The sequence below is a fragment of the Chionomys nivalis genome, chromosome 24 (assembly GCF_950005125.1).
Source record: "Chionomys nivalis chromosome 24, mChiNiv1.1, whole genome shotgun sequence".
NCBI lineage: Eukaryota > Metazoa > Chordata > Mammalia > Rodentia > Cricetidae > Chionomys > Chionomys nivalis.
In genome coordinates this window covers 502,379-528,017 of record NC_080109.1, presented here as the reverse complement: position 1 = coordinate 528,017, position 25,639 = coordinate 502,379, and the positions used below count along the sequence as shown (strand labels likewise).

The 25,639-nt window shown below is 41.0% G+C and overlaps 1 protein-coding gene across 9 annotated transcripts in view; it reads right to left on the bottom strand.

The window, feature by feature from the left end:
• Dclk2 (doublecortin like kinase 2) overlaps positions 1 to 25,639 on the bottom strand; it is a 117,986-nt gene that overhangs the window by 38,085 nt on the left and 54,262 nt on the right. For 6 of the 9 annotated variants that reach the window (XR_009056269.1, XR_009056270.1, XM_057756742.1 and 3 more), the window contains exons 3-5: positions 7,514 to 7,616; positions 4,731 to 4,832; positions 3,782 to 3,829 (exon numbers count right to left, since the gene is read on the bottom strand). Coding sequence is in view for 7 of the 9 variants with exons in the window: in XM_057756742.1 (XP_057612725.1) it covers positions 3,782 to 3,829; positions 4,731 to 4,832; positions 7,514 to 7,616 (253 nt within the window). In the remaining 2 variants the exon portion in view is untranslated. The remainder of the gene's footprint in view (positions 1 to 3,781; positions 3,830 to 4,730; positions 4,833 to 7,513; positions 7,617 to 25,639) is intronic. The other 3 variants (XM_057756744.1, XM_057756745.1, XM_057756747.1) reach the window with 1 other exon arrangement.

The window sequence follows — 25,639 nt, the reverse complement described above, 5'->3', positions numbered from 1 at the left end:
GAATTAAGTGCAGAAAGTCAAATGTGAAGGCAGACGTCCTGCACAGTTGACTAAAAGGCAGTGCCAGTTCTGAGTGGATCAGAGATTGTAGATCCAGGAGTAGGTATGAACAGTAAACCATTTGTGAGCAGGGATGGCTGTGTTTATGAAGTCACTTTTGTCTATTATTTTGTGTTTTTACGATGGGTAGATTAGATATTTTTCAATATTTTAAATTTTTTAAACCACATTTTTAATTTTTCTAATTCTTTTTTGTTTGTTTGTTTTTGTTTTTCGAGACAGGGTTTCTCTGGGTAACAGTCCTGGCTGTCCTGGAGCTTACTTTGTAGACCAAGCTGGCATCGAACTCACTAACCACCTGCCTCTGCCTCCCAAGTGCTGAGATTAAAGGCATGCGCCACCACTCAGTTAATATTCCTAATTCTAAATCACTTGATTAACATAGATTTTAGTGTGTGGGTGGGGGGTGCATGTGTATTTTTCCTTCATGTGTATGAATACATGTGTGAGGAGGACAAAGCCCTCCACCTTATTTCTCCAAGACAAGATCTCTCACTGAATATAAACTCATAAATTCAGCTAGGCTGCCTGGAAAAGTGAGCTCCAGAGACCTATCTGTGTCCACCTCCCAGTGCTGGGATTATAGATGCATGGCTTTGCCCACCTTTACACAGGGTACTGGGATCTGAACTCAGGTCCTCACGCTTGCACAACAGGCATTTTACTGCCTGAGATACCTCTGCAGACCAATTACTTATTTCCTGTAAAGGATATAAGGCACAGAAACTACTCTGCATGACACTGATGGTGGGCACTTGTTATGTGAATTTGCCAAAATCACAGAATGCACAACCATCAAGAGTGATTTGCAGGTCATGAACTCTGGGTGATAACAATGTGTTGGATACAACAACTGTGCTCTTCTTCATGAATGTGGTGATAAGGGAGGCTGTGAGTGTTTGTGAAAAAAAGAGATCCAGGAGACCAGAATCTTTGGCTCAGATTTGCTGTAAGCCTGAAAACTGCTCTTGAGGAGTCTCTAAAATCTCTTTCAAGGCGATTCACATAAAATAGATCATTGTGGGCAGAAAGCTAGGAAGCTTGCTGAGAGTGGAGACAATTTCACTCACTTTTTAAAAACCCTTCATCCCACTCATATATCTGTACAGGTCACCAAATCACAGTCCATAAGCACTGTGGGCTTTCTTCTGGCACCACACCGAAAGCGAGGCTGCATTAGAAGGCGGCGGAGTGAGACTAACAGAAAAATTAGTTCCTCGCAAGGCCGGTTTGGGAGTAGACAGGTTTCCTAAAAGTCTAGCTAAGGAAACTCACTGCTAGGGATTTAACCCACATCAGTAACTACACGTCCATCCTCCCCCAGAGAGCTCCCATTATAGGACACGGACTCTCGGAGCCAGTGAGTTTTCAACAGCATTCTAAGAATCCTAGTAAAATGTCCTTAATTTCCCTTACTTGTGCATTTTTGTGAAATTCTACAGAGACTAATCGTGGTCCTGAAGGTGCCATGTGACACCTGTTCCCTACATGGCTGCACCCGCGGAAGTATGGTGACCAGCCAGCATGTCCACAGCACTCCCAACTCCTCCACCACCTCCTCTAACTTCCTTCCAGGTGACTTTATCCCCCTCTACAATTAAAAGGTAACAAATACATTGGGAAGGATTTCCATTTGATGGCTCTGAATATTTTTTATCTTTACAAACTATGTTTAAAGATCCACAACTAGAAACCTAAAATCAGCATTTCAGAAAAGTGTGGAATGTGTGTGTACGTTGACTGAATGGTTACAAGTTTGTACAACAGAGGCCAGAAAAGAGCATCAAATGTCCTCACCATCACTCTCTGCCTATTCCCTCAAGATGGGGACTCTCCCTGTATCCATGGTTTGTATTTTCTTTGCTATGCTGGAAACCAGCAAGCCCCAGCAACCATGCCTCCACCCGACATCAGAACTGGGAACACAGGCATTCACAGGACACTTGGCTGTGCTGTTCATGGTAAGATCTCACGGCTGGTCCTCAACCACAGAGCAAGCACTCTTAACCACTCAGCCACCTCTCCATTCCTTAAAAGCAGTATTTATAAGACTCAGATTATAGTTAGACTGACTAAATATTATCTACTTTACTATCTGTGTATTTTAACAGAGTACTTAGCTATTTACACAGTTTTGTTGGAAGGTTACATAGACTCAGAAACTTCTCTCAAAGCAGCACTTTCTATCCTAAGATTGACATGAACAGTAATATGTTTATAAAGTTACTGTCTGAAATTTCAGTTAATTCCTGAAGTCTTTGCTGCTGCTGCTGCTATTTAGTGACAGCCTTGCTGCATTGCTCAGGCTCACAACTCTCCCACCTTAGCCTCCTGAACAGCTGGACTACAGGTACCAGCACAGCAAAGCCTCTGTACAAGCAAGCACTTCTGATAGTGTGGTTGTAACAGTACTCTCTGCCCCTTGGAGAGTGAGGAGAAAACACTACTGGTAACACAGCACAATTTAGAGTCACTGTGAACAGCCAACAGCGGCAGGGGCTTTCAGTTTTCTAAAGTGCTAAGCATATCTCCAGTGGCCTCGCCTAAAGACCATTTGCTTCTGAGATGTGGTTTTTCAAGTCTCACAACTTTCACTGAGGAGTCTGAGGCTGACACTATCCAAATTCAGATTAAAAAAAAAAAAACCCACATCATTTAAGTATTCACTAAGCTTTGTTATAGAATAGTAGATCGTCTGAATACAAATGTAGCCACAAAATGTTCAGTAAATTTTCTCTTCAGACCTCAGGGGACAAAGTTAATCACTCCTGACTCTTGAGCCACTCTCTCTACTTTTATTTAATAATTTTCCTGACATGACAAACATCTATAAATCTGTCACCTGAAATCAAAAGCTAGGAATCACTGAGCCAGAAAACTATATCCAAATACATCTATGTTCCATTAGCTTTTCCATTTTTAAGACACTACAGAGTCAATACAATTTAAATAAGTTCAATATCAGAGAGATACCTTTGGTTAAGAAACCCAGTGTCAACCATCACTCATGTAGAAAGTCTGAGCATAGAGCACTGTATGAAAACAATTGCTTCCCAACTAAAAAGATGCAGTGTTGGTTGCTTCCTTTTATGCACAGAAAACACTTCCTTATCCTAGTCTGGCACAGGCCATCATAAAGCACTTTAAATTAGAAGATTTTAATGATTCCCAATCCTTTAACACAGGTATCAACAAAGTGTGAGGTTAGAATTCCTTCCGTATCTCTATTACTAACAAACTTGTTTTTTGTTTGTTTTGTTGTGTTTTGAGACAGGGTTTCTCTACGTAACAGTGTGTCCTGGAACACACTCTGTAGACCAGGCTGTCCTTGAATTCGCAGATATCCGCCTGTCTCTGCCTCCTGGGTGCTGGGATTAGAGGTGCATGCCACCACCGCCTGTCTCAGCTAACAAACTTTAGCTTTTCAGTCATGGAACACTTTCCATAGCTCACTGGAACACAAACATCCTGGAGGTGGCTGCCTCCCCCTGGATCACTGTGCTTTGACTACACAGATAGGCATTTAGGAATCTTCTTAGGTTATATGGTTCAGCAGGGAGGCTGAAGTGGCCTGTGCATTGTAAAACATCGCACATGGCACAGATGTCCACAGGAGAAGACCAGATACACTCATGGAAATGGAGCAAAGGAAACAGAAATGCAGCAAAAGACAGAAACAAAAACCCAGCGGAGTGACAAAGCTGTAAGGACCCTGGCTCACCTGGGGATTTGGCTGTAGAATAGGCACTGGAGTGGCCAGCCCTCTTTACTGTACACACGCATATGCACAGAGCAGGAGGAGACAGTAAGGACAGTGGTTATTCAGCAGGTCTAAAAGACAGTAACACAGCCTGCCCTAGAGGAAGTGAGGCGGGTGCTGCAGTGGGAACAGCAGAGAGAATGACCCAGTCTGACATTTCAAACCTTTCGATGCCTCGCCAGTCAAATCATCATTGTGTTTCAAAAAAAGTTTAGTTCACTCCAAAGGGCAGCAGGCTGGGCAGTAATAAGAATACTGTCTGTAAAAACAGATGTTTTTTCTCTAAAATCATTTCCTTAACAATAAATTAAATGAGCAAAATTATTTGTAATAGCTAATAATTCATCAAACCAACTTATTGAGATATAATTTGACTAGTGTTTTTAATGTTAAAAAATATCAGAACAGTGTAAATTTTGACAATTTTTTAAGATTTGGATCTGAAAATTATAGAACTTAAGTAAGTCATCCTTTCTGAGAATAACCATTACTGCTATTACAACTGTTTGATGAAGAAAAAGACTATGGAAGTTTTCAAGGAGAAATATTTTTGCATGGAACTGTGTGTGTGTGTTGCACCAAGAAGAAGTAATTCTAGGAAGATAAATATCCACAATTATGAAACACAGAATTCAAAATATAGTATACAGTGCCCAGAATGTGAAATACATTTATGCACACATCAGTGGAAGATTGGACAGTGAGGCTATCTACAAGAAAATGTGTCAGAACGAAGTCCAAGAGTTCCTTAAAAGACTTTCGCCTTTTGAAGACAGATCTAATTTTGTTTTAAAACTCTTACTATTATTGTTCTAGAACATGGCTGCACACAAGCTGGTAAAGGCTGTTAAGTTCATAAAAATGTGGGAAAACCAAAGACAGCACCCCCTTCTAAGTTTTCTGTTACTACCTGAAGCTGGTGACTTGCTGCGGCGAGAGGGCCCTGGACTTTTGGATCCAGAATACTTAGCAGCTGAGACTCGAGAATAAGATGACTTCAGGACACGGCATTCTGTAAAGAACAAAAGTGCATTTGTAAGTAAAGCAGATTTCAGCAATGACCAAAGGCATACCACAGGTGACTATGATTAGCTGCCTGTAACTAGTGTATGTGTGCACATGTGCAATCACATGAATGCAAGAAGTCAAGCCAGCCACCTTCCTCATCACTCTCCACCACATTGAGATAAGCTGTCACTGAACTCAGGGATTCTGTAGACTGGTGGGCACTTACACACTGAACACCTTACCAATGAATCTCTCGAGCCCCACTGTTATTACCTGACATTTTCTTTCCCATTCTACCTTTTATTTTTCTAGTGCTGTGAATTGAATGCTGGACTTGGTGAGCGGCCAGCCCCTGAGCTCCATAAATTCAATGTATGGAGCAGCAGTTCCGAAAAGTACATGTCATATTTACCTCTCCAGTTAGATCACACATCTGTGATATGTCATTGTTTGGACTAAGTTCTTAATGAGCACAGAAACTCTACTGTCCTAAGTGAATGTATAGAATCATTCACAGTTACACCACACATTTATCTGTGTGCAGCTTGCAGCTTTTTCATAGGCAGCATAGACAGCAATTTAACGTCCTCTTCAAGTCCTTACTTTAAAAGGACGGAAACTAACTTATGGTCTCTTTACTATCTAGCTACCCATCTCTCCAAAGCACGGAAGAGCAAAAATGAGAAAAATAGCTTTAAACAATAACACTGACCTTTCCATAAGCCACCAAATAAGACAGCATTTGGAGAACAGAACGAATTACAGCTGCGAGCATCACTTCAGATTTGAGTAATTAAGACCACGGGTTCTGCAGTCAGGCAGACTGGGGATGAGTCACGGCTTGACATTTGCCGGCTAGAAGGAAGACCCTGCTTATGTTCAAAGCCTCACTATTTCTCCCTAACATATTAGTGTAAGAATAAAATATGCTTCATAGGCTTGTTATAAGGGATACATTAGAAAACATATTGTCTATCATTTACTTCAAAATACTTCAATTTATGCAAAAAGATTAAAATGAGAGTTAGTTTTAATCTAGCCCCTAAGGGTGGCAAATTAACAAGTGAAGTACAAATCAGGGGAATAATCACCAGGGGAGCCTAGTTAACATCTGAAAGGCTCTAATCAAAGCTAATATAAATGGGGCAGTTCCAGTTTCTGCTAAGCCATTAGCAATGTAGATTATGTTCCATTGTGTCTCAAAAGTGTGCCGTGGAGGTTGTTAAAACATTGTAGAGACACTGCTGCTCTAATGAGCAGATACCCCCAAACAGACCCCAATATCCAGGAACTTCAGAACCATATCCAGCTTTAAGAATTAGGGGGAAATTGTGACTTGATCAAAATTAGGTTAGCAGAATTCTATGCATTCTGAATGTTTTGTTTTTAAAGACGTAGCCTTAGCTGCCCTAGAACTCATTATGCGAACCATACTGGCCTCAACTCAACTCACAAAGTTTGGCTTGTATCTACCTCCTAAGTGTTAGAACTAAAATCCTCCACCACCACACCAGGCTTTCTTCCATTCCTTCCTTCTTGCTTGGGGGGAGTAGGTTTTCAAATTTATGTTTCCTTTGATTTTTGTCATTTTAATGCATCTTTAATGTGTGATACTTTCAGAAGCCTAAGATGGAGCTCTGAAGACGACAACACAATTAAACGATTGATGTTTAAAACAAAACAAAAAACCTTTGTGCCTGATAAGTGTATTTGTGGTAGAATTCGATTTGAGATTTGCTCTCACCATGTAATGATGGTGCTACAATATTGACAATAACAAAAATAGAAAGACACACATGGATCCTTAGCTACAGATGTATATTAATTCACTTGACCTTCACAAAATCTTATAAAATATCCATTATCACTCCCATTTTTAAAGAAGGTGAAATAACTAGAAATTGAGAGTGGGAAATCAATAGTGTTCTCCCCCCCCCCACCCCCGTGTTTAGAGGCTATCAAGGGCCATTATCAACAACAAAAAGCAAATGATCCAACTAGCTCTGATAAATTTACTACACATTATCAACAAAAAGCAAATGATCCAACTAGCTCTGATAAATTTACTACACATAAAGCAACACTTGTCCTACCTATGCATGTGTAGTAAGCAATTAAACATGTCTTACTGTTATTGCTATGGTTAGTCCCACTTACAGTGACCATTCTACAAGACTGACTTGACTGATTAGAACTTCATTGGCTGTAAGAGTTAGAAGGATGCAGAACCAGGACTAAATTATCTTCGGCTACCTTTTCCATCTAATAACCATTTACTATACCAGTATCACTTGAAATCATTGAAATAATAGTTAAAAACTTATTAATAGTCAATAAATAGGCATTTTCGTCCCACCCAAGTTATTTTTATAAATATATAAACAATGCATGATTTTTTAAAGCTGTACACAAAATTGATGTAAAAAGAAATATCAGATAATTGCCATGGACAGTTTATTAATTATTCTTCAACATATGTTTCAGAGAGAAGGTCTCACTATGTTGCCAAGGCTGGCCTAGAGTCTTTTAGAGTCATGTGATCCTCCTGCCTCAGGAGGTGGAATGACAGAAGAGCACCACCCAAGCTGGGTCATCTTTCTCCAGTATTCCTATGTCCTCAACATGTTTGTCACTAAAGTCCGAGCCTTTCCAGGAGCTACAGAGACGGTCAATGAATTGCCTCACCGCTATGATCCAGGACAAAGTCATCTTGGGCATAACGATATTTTTCAGGTCCACATGCAATAAAAACATCATCATCACCAAAAAAGTCTTGCAGACAAGTAACCTGTAAAAAAAAAAAATCAAGAAATCAGAAATATTAGAGTGCAGTAAAAGTCAGCAAAGTTAAATTCACCCACAGCACTGCAATGGAACCTTCTCACTACGGTGTGTGTTTTCCAGAATTTCATTGCACAAAGCAGGTTCCCATGCTCCCTGACTTCAGCACAACAGAATGACCCCAGTACACCTGTTAAGCAAATGAAGATGCACATGTACATTTTCTCCCAAGATTCCTTGGCAGACGTGGCAAAGCTGGATTTGACAAAAGCCAAGGTTCCCCACTAGTAGTTAAGTGATAAAATCTTATACTGCTTTGCAACATCAGAAGGCTAGTGGTGCAGACTCAGTCAGTGTAGGAGGCTTGGATATCGCCCATTTCTTCGAACTATGAAGCAAGATCCAGCTTCTGTATTTAACTTCAGCGTGCCCAGACCAATGCTTTAAAAGCATCAATCACCTTTCTCTCCTGCTAACCCTGTCTCTGTCGGCCACCTCAGGTGGTAATGGCACAGACTCCTTCATCTACACAATACTCCTGAGAGTCATGTCCTCACGCTTGGTTCTGCTCCCCACAGCAGATCTCACTACTCAAAGGCTCTCAAGTATTTCAGCTCCTACATGGTTCACATGCATCTTCTTCCCTGTGTGGGCTTCACCACTGTCCTGACACTGGCTATCTGACCTCCACTCTCCCCATATCCCTAGCTTCAGTCATTGTTATCACAATACCAGGGCAACCACATCACTTGCTACCTTCATTAGAAACTAATGTCATTTCACCTGACCTTTCAGCCTTGTCTCTGACATATCCTCTTCACTTCTCAGCCATGGCATTGTGTTCCCTCTAGCATAGTAATTGTGGTTTGTTTTGGTTTTCTGTTATTAAGATATGAGTCATATACTGTCCTAGTTAGGTTTCCACTGCTGTGAAAATACACTCTCCAAAACCAACTCGAAGAGAGAAAGGTTTGTTTCACCTTACAGATATAGTCTGTATGAAGGGAAGTCAGAGCAGGAACTGAAGCAGAATCATGGAAGAGTGTGACTTACTGGCTTGTTCAGCCTGCGGTCTTATACAACCCAGAATCACCAGTCCAGGGGTAGCAATGCCCACAGTGGGTTAGACCCTGCCACACCAATCATGAATCAGGAAAACACCCCACAGGGTTGCCTACAGGTCAATCTGATGAAGTCATTTTCTCATTTGCGGTTCCCTCTTCTCAGAGGACTCCAGCTTGTTTCACAATGGTGAAACACAACCAGCACAAATACTAAACAGTCATCCATTCAAGTACACAACTCAGCACCATTTAATACATTCAGAATTGTACAGCCATCACCACAACCAGAAGAGAAGTCTTGAGCCCATTAGCGGTCACTCCCCATGGCCTCTTCCATTGCCTACATTACCACCCAAAGATATAAGGCACCTACACTGTCTTATGCCTTTGGTTCTATGGAGCACAGCTATTTTTTAAAACAATGTTTTATTTTTATTTTATATGTATGTGTGTTTTGCCTGCATATGTCTGTGTATCACATGTATGCCTGATGTCCACAGGGGCCAGAAGAAAGTGTCATATTCCCTGGAACTAGATTACAGGTGGCTGTGAGTTATGTGCATACTGGGACTTGAACCTGTGTCTTCTGGAAGAGCAGCTGAGCTTTTAAAAACTGAGCCATCTCTCTAGTGCCTTCTAGATAGTTCATATACATTGAATCACACAGTATAAGGAACTTTGTGATCGGCCTTTCACTTGGCTTATGTAAGGTTCATCCAGGTTGTAGCAAATATTGAGTACTTAATTGTTTTCTATAGTTGTGTCTTATACAGAGCGCCACTTGTTTTTTCTCTGCATACCAGCTGATGAACATTCAGTGTTTCTGCCTCAGGGTTGGTTTTCATCACTAGTTTTCTCATGTGGTACCCCAGGCCTTTTATTTTTTGTATATATACATATATCTCTGTAGGGAGGGGTACATGCACTTGAGTGTGAGTGCCTGCAGAAGCCAGAGGAGGATGTCTCATCCCACAGAGCTGGAGTTTCATGTAGTTATGAGCCACTTGACATGGGTGCTGGGAGTCAAACTCAGTTCCTCTACAAGAGCCATAACCACTCTTGACCTCCTAGCCATCTCTCCGGCACCTCAGAGACTTTTCTGACCAACCTTTAGAGACCAAGGATGTGTCTTATCCATTATCTCAGGGACTCAGTAGAGATTAGGGCACTATTGGATGTTTAACAGGTTTTATGATTAAATGAAGCATTGTGTGAGACTATTGGAGCTGAGTATCAGACAAGAACAACTTCTCTGGATGAGCCTGATTTAAAATGTACACTATGTATCAACCAGAAAACAAACAAAAAGACTGGATTGTATATGGCTATGTATAAAGTATGGTGAGCTGGAGACTATCATCAGAGCAAGAGATGAGGATAATCTATTCAAAGGGAGTGAGGCAGAAAGAAGGTCCAAGAAAGGAGAGATGAATAAAAGTTAAAGCTTTTGACTTGTGTAACAGAAATTGTACAGCTTCCATTAGCTCCAGAAGTAAAAAGGGCAAAATGAGTTTAGTGGTAGACAGAATGTTGCAAAATTCAGATCTGGAATAGTAATTGTGAAATGCCTACTAAACAGTCAAGTATAGGTGCTGAGCAGAAAGTAGAGCATGTACAAATCCAAACTTCAGGAGAGAGGTCAAGGTGCAAGGGTGAATACTGAATACACCAGTACAGTAGCCTCTAAACTCTTGCTCAAGTTCAGTAGTCCACACACAAGGAAGAGGTCAAAGTTGACCCCCAAAGCTCAGCAACAAGCCAAGTTCAGAGGGAAGTTACAAAAGCAGGAAAAAAAAATCAAGATGTCTACAATGAACCACGTCAAGAAAGTGTTTCAAGGGGCCTTAGTGTCAGTTACTGACAGGCCAAATAAGATGAAGATTAAAAATTAATAGCTGGGGACTGGAGAGATGACTCAATGGCTAAAAACATTGGCTGCTCTTCTGGAGGCCCAGTATCCACGTGGATAACTCCAAGGGCTCTGAGGGCAGCTACACAGAATCCATGCAGACAAAACAGCTGTGTACATAAGTAACAAAAAATAAGAAGAAAGAAAAGTGACAACTCAGGTTAGCAACATGAATACCATTCGAATCTTGACAAAGGGAATTCTGGTGTATGCTTTAAAGGTCTGGCTGCTGAGGGTTTAAGGGGGTGGGAAGGACAGGCAGAGTGACAACTTGTCCCAAGAGTTCTGACTTAAAGGTGGGTCAGAGTAACAGTGGGGGAGTGAGTCTAGATCAAGGGTCAAGAGACTGTTTGTTCTTCCAAGATGAGAAAAACAGTCCCACGTTACTAGCACACTGTTGTAAAGACCCAGGAGACAGGGAAATTAGGCTATGGGAAAGGGGAAAAAAAACCCACAGGGCTGCTTTGTTTTATAAGAGAACGGAATCAGTGGGCTTTGGACAAGACCACATAGGTCTTTTAGAGTGGAGAGTGAGAGGGCATGGGGCAGCTGGCAGACATCTAACAGATGGTAGGTGATTTTCCTTTATTCTCGTTAGTCTGCTTTACATCTGGGGGCAGAGATTTCCTAAAGGCTTCGGTGTTCTCAGTGAAGGAGGAAACAGGCCTGGGGATGTGGCAGGTGTGGAAGCCAGAAGCCCGAGATCTGGGCTCCTGGGGAGGAGACCTAATGTACGCCTGCAAGGCAACACTGAAGTCACTGGGGAACACAAAGCGGGCACAGGAGAAATTCTCAATTGTGAAACTAGAAAGATGCTCTTCAGCCTGTAGGGCATTTTAGAGCAATCAAACCCTCTTTCTTCCACCTTTTGTGATAGAATTGGCATTTCAAGGGCTTATATCTCCCTAGAAATGGAAGAAAAGGGTGCTAAGAACACAGATGATAAAAATAAACTAGGCACAAGAACAAAACCTCTTCTGGAATGTTTTCCTGAGATTCAGACACTGAAAGAGGTGGGAGCTAGACAGGTCGTTTCTACAGGGGTTGCAGGAATTCGGGGGTGGTGCTATAGGTCAGACCAGTGAAGCCTGGGATGGAGTAACACTTCCTATTAAACCTGAAAGGAAGAACAATAAAGCAAAACTCACAGACAGCACTGATGACAAGAAAGAAGGCGTAGGAATTCCTTTCCCTACCACTGTCCCTTTAGAGTACAGGCCTCTGTTCACATTTTTTCACAAAGTAGACTCGGACTACTATGCTAGGTTATCATTACTCTGTTTAAACTGTAAACCAGAATGCATAGAAATAAAACAGAGGGGCAAGGTGAGGATATAGTTGAAAATGGATAAAAGCCAGTATTCATGGAAGGCCACGAGTTCCAGCTTCCTTCAGTGCTGTTTCAGCACAGGTACAAGCCCATGGAGAATGAGATAAGCACAGACTGTCCAAGGAGCACACCTGAGCACTGAGCCCACTGTCACCAATGCACCCCATCTACCCACATACAAACATCCATGCATGTGCATGCATGCGCGCACACAGAAAAACAGCATGTCATAACGTGACTTTACATATTTCTCATACTCCTACATTTGGTCAATCAAGTGCTACTTAGACACTTTACAATATACTTGAATTCTGAGGGATTTTTTTTTTCTAATTTTCATTTCTCTTTAAAAACTGAGATTTACACATTGAGGTATGATACATGTTATAAATCTGTGTCAGACAATATCAATATTGTAAATAAAAATTGATTCAACAAGAGTGAGAAGAAAAATTTATCCAGCTAGAAGATCTTAGCTTGCTTCTAAATTCTTTAATTTAAGGAATTTAATTCTTCCAAGAAGCCAAGCAGCTCTTTAGGAACAGCAAAAGTTATTTGGCTTGTGAAAGAAAGCTACAAATATGGGGGGCAGTGTGTAATATTACTACAAATACGATGGAGGCATATGATATTACTACCAAGGTGCAATGATGGGGGGCATGTAATATTACTACCAAGGTGCAAAACTAAAGCTGTCAGTAGGATATAATGGAGACAATTAAAACCAAAGAATACAGTATATGATAGGAGCCTGCCTAAACACACCGAGGGGGCATTTGTAGACTTACAATAGTCATTTTTATCCTGCAGTAGACAGATGCGTTAAATCAAGGTGAACGAGGAGCAGCTGAAATTTCAATTCTTGTTCCTAATGGTTTACCACAGCCCTCCCTTTTCTCTTCCCTTCATCTATGTTGAAGAGAATGCAAATGTGGAAGGCATAAGGTCTGATAAAAGGACTGAGTGTTCTAAATGTGGTAAACTTTTTATCAAAACAAAAAAGGCACAGAGGTTTCATGAAGCACTTACGTTCTGAACCCAAGGAGGTTGTGTTGCGTCCCAATCCTTAACTGCTATGAATGCCTCCCCAAAGCATCATGTGCTAAAGGCTTGTAGAATCATTAGATTAGAGTTATTATGATGCCATGGAACCATTAAGAGGCAGGCCTTCTAATGGGAAGTCTTCAGGTGGCAGGGAAAGGCCCTCAAAGAGGACTGTGGGATTCATGAAATGAGTGGGTTTTGCTATAAAGAGCTTCTGTCGTGATGTGCTTTCTCACCTCGGGCCCAACCCTCATGGCTGAAATCTCTAAGGCTATGAGCCAATAAAATCTCTTCTCCTCAATTGATTGTTTTAGGTACTTTGTGTAGTGATGCAGAGAAGGCCAGCACACTGGCCCACTGGCCCTCACTCCGGGACTCTCCTACTTCTTGTCCTTCTCAGAGTTGAGAGGGGCAGCTGAAGAAGCAGGCCAGATCGTTCTAGGTTCTTTTCTTGCTCTAAAACCCCAAAGTCGAATAATTTATCTTCTAAAAAGAGTTTACATATATTTTAGGAGACTACTACCAAATCAGTGAACTTTTCTGACAGGGAAGAAAAAAAAATACTAAAGTTCAAATGTCATGCTTTCTTCTGTTCAAGTCTCAGTTTCATGACACTTAGAGGTAAGTGTCCCCAGGGGTCTCCAAGTCCACTTCCCCCTCATGCTTTGTAATTACCACACAGGTGTTGTTACCTAGGTAACTGCCTGGCTCATCTATGGATCTCACAGTAGACTGAGCGCCACATAATCAGGTTCAGTCTCCTGTCCCTCACAGCTCTGTCACCTCACACAGCTCCTGATAGGGAGACTTTACTCAACAGAGTTCTGTGCAGTGAATCGGGACTGGAATGGCTTGGGTTCCTACGCCCTTCTCACAGCTGTCTCATAATCTTGCTGTAATTCCTCTTAACATCAGCCTGCAGGTTGGCACCAGCTGATGATGCTTTCTATACCAGGACGGACCAGTCAAAGCTTGTAACTCCATATGAAAGAGTGAGTTCAGAAAAGACTGGTTGATCAAATTTTGGTCCTAGACATCTTACGATCTAGCATCCCGAGAAGCTAATCTTGCATTACAGAAGCTCTTTGAAGGATTAACCCTTTCATCACTATCTCAGGATACTTTGAGAGTCCAACTATGGGGATAAAGGAGACACAATGTGCAAATCTGCCAGATACTTGGCTTTCACATAAGCTCAGAGTTCCCATAAATGAGGGCCTCCTGAGGTATCTCGGAAGCACATTTACAGAAATATCCCAATACCTGGTATGAATGCAAAGGAAACATCTTCGGGTCTCAGTGAAAGGGTGAAAATCTTAGCCCCTTCAAATGCCTTGCTGGGAGAACAAGACATTTTATAGGAGAAATAATAGGATGGTGGATACACATCAGAACTTTCATGGGTCTCCTCTATTTTAGCTGTGTGGGGGGTGGAAATGGGGGAGGCAGTTACTGAAATCAAATGCTTTCAATATCAGAGGTCTGCTATAGGATTTTCTATTTAAGAGTACCTTACATTTTAGAGACAATTATTTTTACTTTACTTACAAAAATAATTTGAAAAATCTCAAACGGAAGACCAATAACAAAGTATATGTTGAAACTGAAATCACTGATTGCATGGCCTTTTACTGTAACTATACTGACATTCACTCACAGTCTTCTTTAAAAGTGTTGCAGGTATATAAAACAACAAAGGAGAATTGCATTTCATCTTGATCTTCCAAACAATACTGTACTATTTGATTTTTCTGTTTTGTAAATATTGAGAAAACCAGCTTTTATATATCAAGAAAACTCAGAGTAAGGTTCTGACATGAGGGGTAAACCTAAAAGTCACCTGAGCCGTCCTTTATTTCCACTGCTAACAAAGCAAAGTCCTTCACTGGATTGGCCACCTTGGTATTTGAGAGCCAGAAAGCCAGCAGACTGATTCACTTAAACTAACTTTATCTTAAACACAGAAGCACACAAGCGTGCGCGCGCGCTCACACACACACACACACCATTGTGTTTAAATAAATTCTACCAGAATAGTTCTGTTTAAAACAAATAGGAAGTCTGGGGTTTTCCTAGCATGGCTGAGACATGAACTCCATCCTCAACTCTAGGGGGACTGAAAAGGAGTAGGGTAGACACAGCGATACAAATATGAAATTTGAAGTAATTAAAGAGTAAGTCATTTGGTCTTCACACACACACACATGCATGCATGCACGTGCATGTACAAATAAACACATATACATACACTCCATTAGTCGGCAAGCAGAGGCTAGGATTTTCCCCAATTCTTTATCCTCAGCATAGAAAACAATTAGCATACATTGCCTGCTTTGTTCTCTTTGTAGCTGGTTGCACTTTACACAGCAAGCTACTTAGAATAGCAATGTTTTCAGTATCCTGTAAATCCACTCAGCCAGGCACACAGATCCTACGGTTGCCATAGAAACAGAACCAAAGCTCAAAGACGACAGCACTTACAGTAAAAAGGCTTCTCAATGGCACCCGCAGACAGTTCCCTACTCCCTACATTTAGTCTTTGTCTGTTTGAAAAACAAAACAAAACAAAACTGGATTTGAGCTTTATTTTCTTACCGCTCCCACCAGTTGCTACTAATCATAGGGTCCTTTGACCAAATATTTGGTTTCAGAAAAGGTTTCTTTCTACCAACAAAGTGGGAAGATCTTAAAATTTGAAAGCTACTTAGCAAATCAATTGATACTTCCTAGGAGAGAGACAATGATCTTCAAAAAGAAGCAACTTCCAAGATAATCTGAATACTCCCCCTAGAATTCATCTCCATAGGCTTAAAGCCTACTGGAATGGGTGCCCTGTGAACTCCTAAGGAAGGAATCCACAACAAAAGCCAGAAGAAATCAGACAAGGGAGCCAGACGTCAGTCCACTGAGCCAGCCATCCTTCATCTAATGTGATTCTAGACATTCTGGAATCAAATGTTACATCTATGGAGACGTAACAGCATCATGATCTTCTAGGACCCAGTCATTTCCAAATAATAAACAAACATTAAAAGAAACTTGTTACAGAAAGGGCAACTGGGACCACGGCACGAGGTGACAATAACCAAAAGTGGTTTATTTGCTGAGATGAGGTAAGAGAACATCCATGGAGAAGAAGTGCCCACTTTACACAAAGAACCTTGTTCTCGGTTTCTCTTAGCCACCAGGACAATCAAACAAGGACTGACAACCACATTTTATTTGAGAAGAGCCTAACAAGGCTCAAAGAGGTTAAACAAAATGCACCAAGTCACATAGCCAGCCAGAAAAACATACTTTTCACTGGGCCACATACTGTTTCCCTAAAGAATGTATTAACTGTGATTTACAACCTCTAAGAAAACATAAAAGAGCTTATGAAGTAAGTCAGCAGCTTTTACACTTGTCTGAGATCCAAACAACTGGGCTGTTTTTCTGTCCTTTATGAAATAAGTGAATGACAAGTATGTAATCTTATATCTAGGAATTTTTTTAAAGGATCAACTTCTAAGTAATGCTGTAAGGTCATTACAAGTTCAGGCCAACTTCTTACACTTTAGGGAATAGTGAATATGTTCTGAAATTGATATCTTCAAACAAATTGGCTAACTCTTTTGAAATAAATTATAAACACAAGTTTCGATCATATGGCTTTAAAAGAAGACTCCACTTCTTGGCAGACTGGAAATCCTAAATGTATAAATGTGTGTTAATGAATATTATGACCTGTACATATTTTTAAAAAGGCAGAACCCGCAGGACCTTTCGGGAATTGATTTTCTTCATGTACAAATCAGAGTAGTTCACACTTTGGTATCAGTATGGTGTCACCAGACAGGGATCACATTCAGAAAAGGGTGATCCTTAGAATTATTAATTCAGATGATATGGGGAAACCTGATCAATCAATCCTATACTAGGTCTACTAATTCTAGAAAATACAAGTCCTCCACACTGCCAGCACAAACACTGTCACTACCTTTAATTATACTGTAAAACTTGGGTTTCTACAAAAAAAATCTTCAAAAGAAATCATGTCTACTTCTACTTTTTCCCTTCTTTTAAAAAAATTGTTGCCCTTCTTTCTTGAATTATTCTCCCAACTTCTTTACTGTTATCAAAAAAAAAAAAAACTTACATCAAAAAAACCATCCTAACTTAATTATCCCAGCAGGAGAAGATACCTTTCCTATTTGAAAATGTGGCCACTGGTGGATTTCCTGATCCAGTGGAAGGTCCTACACCCATGCACTTGTGGGCTGCACTAACTGGACTTAGTGGGTTATAAAAATATAAACAAACAAACAAACCCATGAAGTTGGGAGAACTTGTGAACAGGGACACAGAGAAAGTTGAAGGGAAGGAAGTATGATTGTTTTTCATTGTATACATGTACAGAATTCTTAAGAATCAGTAAATTAATTTTGTAAAAGCGTAGGAAAAAATGAAAAGAAACACTTGTACCCTTCCCTTCATGCATCAAACTACTGACTCACTAGGAACAAAGGGAAATACAAGGTCTGGGGTTCTGAGGCTATATCTATTTTCATAGAACCTACCCCCCCCTCCAAATTTTTCTTTCCTTTTCAAACCAGTATAAATTCTACAAGAAAAGCAATGAGGAACCAAAATTTCCCCCAGGAGTCTCATTCTGGGAAAGCTGAAGACCAGTGTCTTCCAGGGAAAGATCTCACCCAGTTCTGGTAATGTGTCAATCACCCTGCGGAGAGTCTGGGGCTGAGAACATGATGGGGCCCTGATGGGGCTATGATGGGAGACCCTCATGCTGACCAGGGCTGCTTGGCTATGCACAGCGATGGCTCATTATCTAAACCCAAATCTCACATCAGAACCCTGACAGGGCCCTTGAGGGTCCCTGGGCAGTTATTTGTCACTCTTCCCATACTTCTCTCTTTTCACTATGACTTCTCTCCCTAATTGGTGCCTGGAGGACAGGTATCTGTGCCAGTGTGTCGGTGCCACTATGGCCCTGGTGATTAGGCTTTGATCCTAATGATTCTGGCAACAGACATCCCTTTGAGTAGCTCCTCTACCCATTCCTGACTTGGTGTAGTTCATATCTTTTTTTAAAAAGATTTATTTATTTATTATGTATACAATATTCTGTCTACATGTGTGCCTGCAGGCCAGAAGAGGGCACCAGATCTCATTACAGATGGTTGTGAGCCACCATGTGGTTGCTGGGAATTGAACTCAGGACCTTTGGAAGAGCAGGCAGTGCTCTTAACTTCTGAGCCATCTCTCCAGCCTTTTTCTTTCTTTCTTTTCTTTTTCTTTTCTTTTTTTTTGTTGTTGTTTTTCAAGACAGGGTTTCTCTGTAGCTTTGGAGCCTGTCCTAGAACTAGCTCTTGTAGACCAGGCTGGCCTTGAACTCACAGAGATCCACCTGCCTCTGCCTCGAGTGTTGAGATTAAAGGTGTTCGCCACCACTGCCCGGCTCATATTTTGCAAGCTTATTAGGGAGACATCTCAAGCTTCGGAATGTAAATGGATCTTGACAGTAAGATGGAGGGCTGGTCAGATGATGTCATGGTTATGGTTAAGGGGTCCATCACAGAGAATGACAGCCTCAGATTCCTCCAACCCAAACACTAAGAGAACTGACAACCAAAAAGTGTTGCCCAACCTGCACAGACACACCACAGCACATGTACACCCACATATGCACATACAACCATCCACATAAAAATATATTTAAAAAATTAAAGAAAAATGAGTGAGGGCTGGTGGCTTTGTAAAGAAAACAAGCTCTAGCACCCAAACTTCATATTCCGAAAGACAAACTTCCCTCCGCTCTCTTCTTAGTTTTTACTTATGATCCAACCAGGAGGACAGGTTAGAGCTAAGTCCAAAGCAAGCAGGAAAATAATGTGCTGTAGAAAAATAAGGTTTTTGTTTCTGCAGCTCTATTTATTTTAACGGGACAAAATGCCAAAAATTTCATTTCTGAACCAGTATAAATCCTATGAGAAAAGCAGTGAGAGAGAAAAAAAAAATCTCCCCAGTACAGTCTTAAGTGAATAAAAGTTTCAATTTCAGGAGGAAAGCACAGCACACCACTCGCTCAAATTATTCATGGCCACATTTTAAAAAGCAAAGCTGATGTTGGCTGGGGAAAATCCCCATTTAGAAGGCACCTGCTCTTGAATACAGCGAAAGCTTGCTCTCCTAACACAGAGCAGGTACATAAGTCATTAGAGCAAGGCTGGAAGTGAGACATCCAACAGTTTGTTCCTGTTTCTCAGGGTTCACACCAAAACGGAAATACCACTGAAAGTTATTTCTGCTTACTTAGGCACACTACCCTTATTTATGTAGAACCTCAAAATTAAGTTAGGAAATATTTTTGCTTTAATTTATACGTTAATTTAGGGTTAAAATGACAGGAAACAATGCCACAGACCGCGAGATAAGGTAATTTGGTCACTTCTACTTTGGATCCCCCTTTAACAAGTAGAAATACATCAAAGTAAAAATGTGTTTCATTGCTTTCCCCTGGTCCTCATACTGCTCTATCACCCCCACTCCTTCACCTCCTTCAGGAAAACATTACTAAACATTTGGCATGTATCCTTCCTTCTAAGTTAAGTTTGTAGACCTCCTAGTAAAAATCATGTGTGTCCACAGACTTCCATAAGCATCATTTAGGACTTTTTAAAAATTCCCTGTAAGTTATGCCATGTTGAATGTATCACCCAGCAACTTTACAGTTTAACTGTGTTGATTTTGAAATCTAACCAGGTCTTAGTTTTTTACATTCCCTTGGTGCATCCCTAAAGTTTGTTTTTTTGTTTTTGTTTTTGTTTTTAGAAAATTGCCATTCTACAATCTACATGATTAATTTTAATTTAAAAAACCAATTCTACATAGTCTCCTGGTCCTTTCAAAAATGTCTGTTTTCTCAGAATGTTTCCTTAAATTTATAGATATTTTAATGATCAAGTTATAATATGCAAATAAGGATTCAAACAAAAAAAATCAATCCATTCTTTGCCCACAGACTTCATCTCCAACTGTCCATTAGGAACACGTAGCAAATGCTTGACATTTAGGTCTAGAGATGTAGGCAAAACTGTTATTCCAAAGAGCAAGGTTTCCTGATAGAAAGGAGTATCACAACTCAGGGGGAACTTTAAGTAATTAAAACCTTGAACTATTCTTAAAAGAGCTATATCTAACTTGGCGGGGGTTGGGGGTCTGCAAGAGTACTTAACTAATTCCTTAAAATAGGTCCTTGAAAAAGGCAAAGCGAAGGAAGAAAATACTGAATCCTAAGGGATGCATTCTGCACCATAACACAAGATGGGGTCTGAAGGTATAGCAAACTTGTTTCATGAAGAATGCATAAAAGGAATCCCTCCCTGAAGAATTCTGCATGCTGAGAAACACTGATGGATTGTCTGCCTACAGACTTTCTTATCTTTTTCTTGCATCCAGAGACATGATATTCGTTCAAAGAAACATCTACTTATTTTTTTGCAAGTCTCCAGGGCTGTCAATTAAACTGGCACTGGGAACAGCAAGTAAGGGAAGTTGTCTGTAAGCATTTATCATCAAGTTATATGCCTTGCTTGAGGAGCCAGCTGTCTTAAATAATCATCCCCTCCCTGGGGCCACAAGTCTGGGCAAGAATGCTACTCATGTCAGAAACTCATGTCATAAGATTAGATTTGAATGGGGAAGCAAAGGAAATTTAGTCTCTTTTCTCCAGCTGGGATTGATTAGTCCTTTCCCAACAAGGAGGCTGTTATTTAGCTTGAAAAGAGGAGCCTCCTTCCTTCCTGGATATTTTCCAATCCGTCTTGGCACCCGAATGACTCAGAACACCAGCCCCAACACAGCCCTAATACCTCTCAGGCTCTCTCTAGGAAGATGCTTTGCTGTAATTTCTCTGTCACAATGAGGAGAAGCTGCCCTTGAATTCTAATGTGACATGGTAATCTGGGCTCTGGGCAGGAAGCTCAGGCCAACCAGAATATCAAGGACGGAGGCTTGGGCAGGTCAGCATGTCTTGCAAGAATATAGGATCAGTGTAGCATGCAACACATGGAGACAGAGTCTGTCCTTCTTATTATTGAATCTGGAGCATCTAAGTACAGACTCAGGGCAGACATACAAACTGAATGATTAGATGAAGTACACCTTCACAGGCAGGAGGCTCCTGGTTCTCTCAGTTCATAGGATTAGACTCATGGAAAGCCGCTTTCACTACTAAAACGGAGTTGGTTGTGAAGAGCTAACTACTATAGCAGAAAGTCAATGTGATGAGATCACAGAAGGAAGGTAAGGCACCATAGTTTCAAGCATCTGAACAATCTCAGGATTGCAGATCACAGCCAATGCTATTTGTCAAAAAAACTGCATCTACTTCTTACCGAGGTTCATCTTAAGTAGTGGTTCTCAACCTTCCTAATTCTGCGACCCTTTAAAACAGTTTCTCATGCTGTGGTGATCCCAACCATATTATTTTATTGCAACTTCATAACTGTAAATTTGCTGCTACTGTTACAAATCATAATGCAAATATCAGATATATAATACACATTCCCCAGAGTCGTGACCCACGGGTTGAGAACCACTGATCTACAGTAATTTAATGAAACAATCTGACCTAAATAGAAACCCAGCTTAGATCTCAGTGACAGGAGTGCTATGCATAGGAAGAAAATGCTGAGAGAATAGGAAAAGGGCAGATGTACCTAGAGAGGGAAAAGCCTTCTTCAATGAAGAGACACAACCATTTCCATCCTGCTACAATATGAAGATGCCAAAATGGGTCATGTTGAGTGCAACTAATTACTTAAACACTCACACAACTCAACTACAGAAACTCATTAAGACTAAAGATGAAATCTTCACAAATATGAGATTTGTGAAGTTTTAACCTCATCCAGTCCCTTGTTCCCATTTCTCAAATGTACTACTCTAGGTGGCTGGAGTCCCAACTTGACACTAGAGAAATACTAGTTTCATTCCCCTCCAGCCACAGAGAAGAACCAACCTGGACAACAGGAAACTGACTCTTCCTTTACAGAGAAAACAACTGCTGCTTTTGACCAGCAGAGTACAGTTTTCTGTCTTCTCAGTTCCCAAATGAAACCAGGAAGGTCAGTGTTTTCGCAGATAATGGCCTTTGTTTGGATCAAACCTTCCTGTTAAAAACCATCTCATTAGCAGAGGAACTTGATATACAAAATTTGTAATGTATTTTTTTAATATGCTATCTCCACCATTTCATGGTTTACTCACAAAAGTTGCATTCTCACATGACTCTCCTCCCCTTTCAAGGGAAGACGCGGGTCTCCTACTACTGCAGAACATAACTATATATGCACAAAATGAACCCCCAAAGCAGTCCCTGTGTTCTGACACACATGAACAGTGTGTGTGTGTGTGTGTGTGTGTGTGTGTGTGCCAGAGCAGGCACCAACATTAAGAAGAATTAGACAGCACTATGGCATGCGAAAACAAGCCTGTCCTGGATTCTTCAAGCTTGGAAGACTCCTTTGGGGAAGTAAAATGTATAACAAAGATTTCCTGCAGCACGTTAGACTCCTTGGCTCTGTGAGCATGTACAGTCAGTGTCTGTCTGGAGTCCAGGAAGGAAGAACTTTTATCAGTACGGTGGTGGCTGTGATTCTTGGGGCTTGCTTTTGATATACCCACCTTGTTGCCTTCAGTACAGCGGGATTTATAATCATGGCAAATTCATACACTCTCCACAGCAGTTTGGCAGTCTTTCCCTCTTAAATCATCAAAAGCATTGTGGGATAAATAATTTGAATATCACTCCCATCCCTGCCTTGATACCTCCCTACTGCTCCTTTTGTTTGAGCTGGCTTGGTTTTCACTCCTCTTGACCTCATCCAGCCGAGGCACTCCTATTAAAATTCATGACGTTCTCCTCAGTGCAAGTGTCTGATTGCAGCTGTCAGTTTCCCAGCCCAAGGATTTTCATACTGCCTGTGAGGACAATACAAGGCACTCACTGCTAAGGAAGTAGGTCAAACTCAATTTTTCTATTTCAGTTCTGCTGCCAAAAGCAAGCTTCCTTCTAGAAAATCACATCCTTCTGGGTAAAATCAGCACTTCAAACGGGGTGAAGAGATGTTTCTGTCCCTCACCAGAGGGAGCTGCCATTGCATTGCCACACAGTTCACCTCAGTCCTCTAGTGACCTTAATTGCATCACTGATGACACTCTGAAAGAGCAGACTTTCTTGCTCTTTTTATTATTATGCTTCACAGACACTGAGACACCGGAGAAACTGGACCACAATAAACACGAACTGAGGACAGGGCATTTTACTTCAAAAGGATTCTTATGGTCCAAAAGTGCATGGTTTGAATGTTGAGATTGTTGTCTTTCATCCTATGCTACCACTGCAGAAAAAGGCAGGAGAGTGGAAACCAAGACTGTCCTGTGAAGTACTGTGAAGTCTTGATCTATTTCCCCAAGCCCAGTCTTCTCCCTCCTCCTCATTTCTATGACAGGAAAGTATAGAAGCAGGTTAAGAAACATGATAGAACACCTTGGATACTGCAAAATGTGTCTTACCAGGAAAAAGTGGGGAAAAGCAAGGTGTCTGCATTAGTTACCTTTAAACAAAATACTAAAATAAAAACTTTATAAAAAAGGACAGATTATTTGGCTCACAGGTTCACTGGGCTCAGCCTAGGATTGCCTGGCCCAGGGTGCGTGGGAAGGACATCAAAGTAGCAGGAGAAAGGATGGTAGAGCAGACAGTAGGCAGAGAAAAAGACAGGAAGGAGAGAAGGCAAGATATAACCCTAAGGAAACATTCGTCTAACTAGGCCCTGTCTCTGACACTTCCCAATACTGCTGTCATCTTATGACTCTATCAAGAGATCCACTGGTTCAGAGCCCTCAAGATCCAATGAGATGGTCACTCAGTCCCCAATACATAAGGCTACAGGACAGTTCATATTTAAACCAGGACATTCTAGCCTGACCACCAAAGGCTCAGGGTTGCATCATAATCTAAACTGCATCTAGCCCATCTACAAGAGTCTTCAGTTCTAACACTGTTCATAAGTCAAAGTCCAAAGTCTCCTCTGGGACTCACAGTAAACACTTTGCTATGAGTTTCCATAAAAATCAAAACCAAATTGCAGACTTCCAAGATACAATCATAGAATAAACATTGCCATTACACAAGGAGTATTGGGGTGGGGGCATAGGGGTGACAACTAGAACCAAAGCAAGACTGAAACCTACTGAGGCCAACATGAAATTCTGTAACTTCGTATCCACCACAGTGGCATGTGATGGTATGATGCAACTCACATGACTCCCTGTCTCCTGGGCTGGTTCATCTTGCTGCCTGGGGCTTTCCTCAATAGTCTCTACCCTAGCCTCTTCAAGTTTCTGAGACTCTACTGTAGCTCAGTCTTACAGCTTCATACATCCATCACTCTCAGAGGCTGCTTGTAAGGGTCCTGACTTTGACATATACTGCCTGGCTTCAGGTGTCCCTTGAAATCTTGTGAAAACGTCCATGACTCTATACCTCTTTCATTTCTCATGACTACAAAACAACGTCATATGACCAATTCCAAAGTCTGCTGACAGCTCATTAGCAGTCCGAACCATTGATCCAAAACTAAAGGGGTTTCTCAGTGCATGAGTGGCTGAACCTAGGGAAACATTTCTCTCTGTGTTGTCCTGTGTAAACGAGGCCATCTTGAACGTTTTTCTCTAAGATTCTTCCAAATTAGTTAAAAACATTTATACCTCAGGTCTATGATAGGTGAGATCCAGACGAACTGTAAGATGACTTATAGCATCTTTGCTATTGTACTGGTACAAAGTAACTGGTTTCTGTGTGTGTACATATACCTGTGTGTTCATGTTGTGTACATTCTTAGATGCAGGTGTCTTCCACCAAATTTTTTGAGACAAGCTCTCTCGTGAAGTCTGAAATCATCATTGGTGGTGGCAGTTTCAGAGGCCGTGGGAGCTGCAACAGGTGACAACTAGTATTCAGATGTCAACCCATGAGAGGAACAATTCTTTGATGAAGGAGAATCCCATCCAGGCAAGGTCTGTGGGACCGCTGACTCTAGAAACTGCTGTTCCTGTCTGTAATTTCACATGTGCAAAAGCAACTTTGGTGTCTCCCCAACACCTGCATTGTAATGTGATCTCATGTGATGAGTATGTGTAATCTCATAATTATATCTCGATCTTATTGGTACATATATCCATGGGTGGTTAGGAAGATGACTTCTCATTAATCTGTATAATTTTGATATATAGAAAATATACGAGGATATGTTTCATAACTAGAGCTATTATCCCATGAGGACTATAAGACATGTAAAAACCTGCTTTGTTCCTTTTACTCAAACTACACACAATTAGCTCATTTTCATCTCAGAGCAAGTTCAAACTAGACAATATTTCTGTAAATGAATAAGTTAAAAAATTACATATACGCACAAGGTCAGAGTTGTAGATGTCTAACCAAGGTTATTAACACAAAACAACCTAAAAAATCATGCCAATTATTCTCTTGCCAAGTCTAGTTCATAAAAACCTTGTCCCACAAGCACTGTGTCCCTGGCCTCTGATTACCCAGAAACCTTGAAACCTGGTGCTGCTATGGTAAATGGCTCTATGTCTATCATTTACTCAAGGAC